Source organism: Mytilus edulis, chromosome 3 (genome assembly GCF_963676685.1).
Source record: "Mytilus edulis chromosome 3, xbMytEdul2.2, whole genome shotgun sequence".
Classification (NCBI taxonomy): Eukaryota; Metazoa; Mollusca; class Bivalvia; order Mytilida; family Mytilidae; genus Mytilus; species Mytilus edulis.
Genome location: NC_092346.1, coordinates 163,151 through 169,553, shown reverse-complemented (window position 1 = coordinate 169,553; position 6,403 = coordinate 163,151). Strand labels below are relative to the sequence as shown.

The following is a 6,403-nucleotide window of genomic DNA, read 5'->3' as shown; positions in this document are numbered from 1 at the left end:
TCCGGTGAGTTTAAAGGTCATGAGCTGTACTTGACCGGGTATCTGGTCTATCTTTTCAAATTGATATGCTGTTCAATAACAAATATGTTATCAATATATGCATGTATGACTCTGTTACGTTGAGCCGTTTATTTTCATTTCTAACGAACTAGTATTGTTCTTATATATCTGTCAACTTCATCACGCTTCTTGTTCTTAAATTTCAAGTTTCTGTTCTTAAACGCTCATGTCAATGCATGCATGATACTTCTTACGGATTTGTTATTCGTTATAACGTGATTTCAGGTACATTTGTATTTACTCTGATTACACAGAGATACGGATGTATTTAGGTATTTTTTTGCCAAAAAAAGTATATCGTATAGGGCATATAACTTCTCTTAGGTCGATAAAATCTCGTACTGGGCGCTGGTAAATAAAATTGAGAAACGGGTAATGTGTCAAAGAGACAACAACCAGACCACAGCACATAAAACAGCCGAAGGCCACCGATGGGTCTTCAACACTGCAAGAAAAGTCCGTACCAGGTGGCAGCTTAATCTACTCCAAACAAAAATGATTACTTCTTCAGTAGAAATTAACGTCACACTAAACTCCAAAATATAAGAATGAACTATAATGAAAAAAAACTATACAAGACTAACAAAGGACAGAGGCTCCTGAATTGGAAAGGCAGGAAAAGGCAGCAGAGTTAAACATGTTTTGTGAGTTCTCAATTCCTTCTTAATACATGTATCTCTAGTCAATGTCAAATAAACAAACGCAACGCAGTATATACTCACAGTAAAACCCAGTTCAAAAGCAGTCCGAGGCCGATATCAGAATAGATTACAAAATAATCTAAGCATAATAACAATGACAACATAAATTAACAAAGGAATACAAGCACGTACTGACATGCTAGCTCTAGACTTCAATTAAACTGATTAAAATGTTATGTCTTCATCATACATGTCAGAATAAGGCTATAATTGTATAAAAACCTGCAAATATTGACAAGGCATTATTTCCTAACTGGCTATTTATGCAACATGTTTATACGGTCATGGTCCGCAATTAAGAAAATATCGTGTATGTCACGGGTCGCACGTTTCACGTTGTCTTCGATACCAGAAATGTCATCTTGTGGCATGTTATTTTACATAGTATGTGATGTACGCATAAGTGGAACAAAGTCGAAAACAAACGATCTCGTTCCTTTGTGAAGTTTTTTTTTTATTCAACTCTTGCTTTGTTTTTGATTAATTGCTTTTTAAAGATTCATGAGATTTGAAAACCGGTAATAATAAAAAAAAAACCAATACAAATACTTGCCTCTTACTTTGATAAAATGTAATGATATCGACAAAAGAGGGACGAAAGATACCAAAGGAACAGTCAAACTCATAAAACTAAAACAAACTGATAACGCCATGGCTAAAAATGAAAAAGACAAACAGTCAAACAATAGTACACATGACACAACATAGAAAACTAAAGAATTAACAACACGAACACCACAAAAAAACTAGGGGTGATGTAGAATATAGGGGCTTTGCTCATTGTATACCGTGCGATGATCTATAGTTGTTAATGTCAGTGTCATTTGGTCTCTCGTGAAGAGTTTTCTTATTGACAATCATACAACATCTTATTTTTTATAACTGTGCGACTAATTAGTCACTGGTTGGAGTGCTTCAATTCCTCATTGTTCTTTAAAATATGATTTTTTAAGACGTTTTTATTTATTATGTTTTTTTGAATTTACAAAAAATGTCGCAAACTCCTGTATATTTACGTGAAGATTTTTTTTAAATAATACACAATTGTAGGTTGTTATATTAAATGATTTCTTATTATATTCATATGTTTAAGTTGTTTGGTCATATATATTATTAAACCATTTCAAATAAAAAAATGATGTTGTCTTAATTTCTTTTTGGTCAAATTATATTTATTACTCCATGGTGACAACCAAACTTCCTTGTTCAATATTTGCGTACATTTGTTAGTGTTAATTATTTATTTGAATGTAGTTGTTAATTGTACTCTCCCGTTATGACTCCCAGTTTAAATCCCACTTCCTGGTTCAGATTTCAATTGCACTTTAAATAAACATAGCCTGGGTTTTTTTAATTGCATTATATTAAACATAGTCAGGGTTGTAAACATTAATAAGGAGCGTTATGTTACTCCGAAATTTAAATCATATGTCAAAGTAAACTATTACAGGGCCATGGTTAACCAGTTCATGGCAAAAATTGTAACTATATTCTACGTTGGTGAAATTGAACATGCAAGGAGTATGACTTGGCGATACATAGCTGCTAACAAAGTTTGAAATAGTTGCATTGCATAAAGCGTTTACTGTAAATATATGTTTTATTTTGTTCCGAGGTTCTTTTTTTCACAGAACATAATCTATACATTAGGCAATACAGTACCGTTTTGTGGTTCATAAATGTATCTCGTTTATCGTTTATTTCTTGTTAAGATTATACCGTTGGTTTTCCTGGTTGAATGGTTTTACAATGGTCATTTTTGGTACCCTTCATGGCGTGCTTTTCGATGTGCGCAAAGGCTCTGTACTTTCACCTATAGTAGTTTAATTTTACAAATTGTGAAGGAGAGTTGTCTTATTGACACTCCTACCACATATATTTATATTATATTGGTACTTCTTTGGTCACATAACGATACTTTGTTTTTATATTTTAAAGTGTTAAAGTTTAAAAGCCCCAAACAAATGTTAAGCACCAAAAGTGATATAGCCTTTATTAAGAGAATACGGTCTGCTGGTTATGAATTAACCTAAAAGAAAATGAATCGTTTTATCGTTTCTTCTTCTGTGTTTTGTTCTTTGGATCTTTCTAATTTGAGTAATTTTGTCCTGCTTTCATATCCAAAAATCACATTACAAATTTGTCCAATGACTGAGTCTTTCTTTAATTGTTTTTTGTTTGTTTGTAAGCATTTGATGCTGTCGAATTACATTGTTTGTTCACATGTCATGTCAATTTGTCATCTAATGTTTATGAATTTTTTTTATAGAGGTTAATTGAAAAATACTCACAGGAAATTCTAAACGGACAGTCCTATATCAAATGACAAAATCAAAAGCTCCAACACATCAAACAAAATGAAAACAACTGTCACAAATCTGAGTTGTACAGGCATTTTTGTATGTAGAAACTGGTGAATTCAACCTGGTTTTATAACTAGCTGGTATGTCAATTTCATAACCTTTTATTATATTGACAACGATGTGAGGACAACACAAACAAACTTAATAGGTAAACATTTGAAAAAGGGGGTAAAGCAGTCAATAAAAACAACCAAATGTGTATCAAACAAACACAAAAACAACGCACAGTAATAAAAATGAAAGACAAGAATACAAAACTGGGGGTGATCTCAGGTGCTCCGGAGCGGTAAGCAGATCTTGCTCCACATGTGCACCCGATGTGTTGCTCATGTTAGTACAAACTCAGAAGATGGTCTGAATCGGTAGGTCACATTCGTGTAAAGGGAAGGGGATTGTAGTTGCGACAAAACGAACATATCCTATATCATTGGTGAAACTTTTTTTTTTATAACGGTCAATCTCCTCGTGATGGCGTCCGTACTTTTCAGCTTCACTCTTTGGAACTCTTGAATAAGATTAAATTAAATAAGATCAAAAGATACCAATCTATGCTGTAACAATTTAATTTGAAAATATCATGAAAAACAAAACAAATGTATGGACGGAGTGGTGTATATGTTAACATAGTTAAGAGTATTACTCATTTTAATTTAAATTACATATATATAATTTCTTACTAGAGTCGTCTCAATCGTTTTATGCAAAAGGATAAACACAACTAATACAATGCTGCCTCATTATAGATATTACGGGGAGAAATCCTCTTTCATAATGTTTATGCATTTAAACCATTGAAATTAAAAAATAAAAATAACTTATTCTCTAATTGATATCAAACTTATTAATACTATAGATTTTTAAAGTTGCTTTAACGGTTAACTCTTGTCAAACAACATAACTTAAGATAATATTTATAGGTTTACATTACTTGTGAAATATGCAATGCAATTTCTTAAATCTCAACACTATCATAAATGAACGAAGTTTATGATACACAATCAAATACATATATGTCATTTATCAAACATGTGCAATATCAATCAGCGTCAGCGACTCTAAACAAGTACATTTAAGATAAACACTTGATTCAACATATTCAAGTATGGTATGCTGAATAACTAGTCAATAAAACACATACTAGATAAATCTACAGTTAGTATTTGCTTTTAAAAAAATGCCAATTTTAGATTTAAACATAGACAACAAACATATGTTGTGTAAAAAATATTAAAAGGAAATGCATAAAATGTGAAACGCTTAATGTTTTACATGTTTGGATGCGTTAAAAGAAATATGTATTTGATAATTTTTATCGGTTGGAATCATTAACACCTATATATTGTTTTTCTCGTTAAAAATTGCAATGAAAACAAAAATCACATAATCTTATTAACACATTATATATTTGTCATGAATAATATCATCAAGCGTTAATTGTAAAAAACTTGAAATATCATTTTTTTCTCGTTGACATAACTTAAGTCGATTAATTGGTTTTGGGCGATGATGCTGGTATTGCAATGACACATTCAAAATCAAACATTAGGCTTTGTTGTTGCAATTTTAGCAGTTGGGGAAACCCTGGAGGGAAAATTGGCGTAACGTACTACGGCAATTATAACACAAGCACATACAATCAAACCACCTAAGACTGCTGCTATAATTGGTCCATGATTACTTCCATCTGTGTTATTATCTGAAAAGTATGTCGAATATATCAATTTTGTATCATGTTTATCAGTCAATAACCAAGACAATCAATAACAGGTAAAATATGCTGCCTATCAACTACAATAATGGCGGTGTCTCTGTGATTTGTTTTAATATTTGTCGTAAACCACGTTAAAGATCTTGTAGTTTTTAGCGTTTCAACGTGTCCTTTTTTCTCCGTTATCATAGTGACTTTTTTAAAAAGTTCGAAAGATGGCTGGAGAAAAAAAATTAAGATTTACATTTTTTCGAAGCTGTAATATATTTTGTATTGGGTCATGATAAACTATCGGGTTTTTTGTTTACTTTAAAACATTTTTTTATCCATTCATTGTTGTCCTAAATTTGTAAAGAACATGACTGTATACTATCAATTTTCCATTAATTAAAACTATTGGAAAAATTATCATTGTCAAAACTAGAAGCCAAAACTTCAAAAGGGACATGCAAACTGAAATTTCGAAAACAAAACTGACAATACCACGACATAAAATATAAACAAGAGTATATAAATACCACACAAAAAAGGTAAAGACTTAGCTACACGAACACCCTTAAACCACGTTATGTAAGATTTAGTTTCAACATATGTATTTATAGTGGATTGGGAAACAAGTTTTGCAACTTATTTAAATCCCTTTCCATTTTGCGGATGCGAGTGCTGCCTTGTAGTGGCATTGGCCTGCTCTTTTTCGAAATCTACAACAGTGTCTTTAATGTGCAAGAGAAATGGCTCTCTCTAAACACGGGTCAGCCATTTATCATCCCCTTCCGACGGACTATCATCGATTTCTCAAGACCATACTCGCAAATGGTGTCAAGGGTCAGATGCTCCTGAAGGGTAAGTAGAACTGGTTCCATATGGAGAACCGGTTGTGTTGCTCGTATAATTACAAATCCGGTGATAGGTCTAACTCGAGTAAAAGAAGAATGGTGTGGTTCCGACGATTTGAACATATCCGTTTTCATCAGCGAAATCGATTTACTATGACAATCAACCAACTCGAGGCAGCGTCCGTAAATAAAGGAAACGGTAGTATACCGATGTTCAAAAGTCATAAATCGATTGAGATAATACCAATTCGAGTAACAAACTAAAACTGTAACATTTTTAAAGGGATGGTTTTAATCAAATTTGATGAATAAGAATTACAGTGTATGAGTCCTATATGAATGAAGTGTCAATACACAACGTAAAAGAGGTAGAAGTGGAATGAAACGCAAGACAATAGATACATTACAATTTAACGCAGTTACATGTAATATGTTGTGATAATGCGAATTGTAAACATACCTTTTTTATCTTGTTTTTGATAAATTAAATGTAATAGTAAATAAGCAACATGTGAAACGCGTAATCCCGTTTGAAATATACCTTCAAAGTCATAAACCCATTTTGGAGTCATAACGCATGCGCTTCCCTTTCAGCATGTTCAAGTGTGTCTTGCTATGCATGAACCTGTGCAAATATAAACTAGAGCCACAACTTTCATTCTAACAAGTGTTCAATATTTGTAAACTCGAAAAGTATCTTTGCCAGGTTTTAAGCCTTAACTGTATTTATAGCAT

At 32.2% G+C, this 6,403-nt stretch overlaps 1 protein-coding gene across 2 annotated transcripts in view; it reads right to left on the bottom strand.

Moving 5' to 3' along the window:
- Positions 1-3,671: 3,671 nt before the first annotated feature.
- LOC139515574 (furin-like) overlaps positions 3,672-6,403 on the bottom strand; it is a 49,695-nt gene continuing 46,963 nt past the window's right edge. For both annotated transcript variants that reach the window (XM_071305151.1, XM_071305152.1), the window contains one exon: positions 3,672-4,820. In XM_071305151.1, coding sequence (XP_071161252.1) covers positions 4,660-4,820 — 161 coding nt within the window. In that variant the 3' untranslated portion in view covers positions 3,672-4,659. The remainder of the gene's footprint in view (positions 4,821-6,403) is intronic.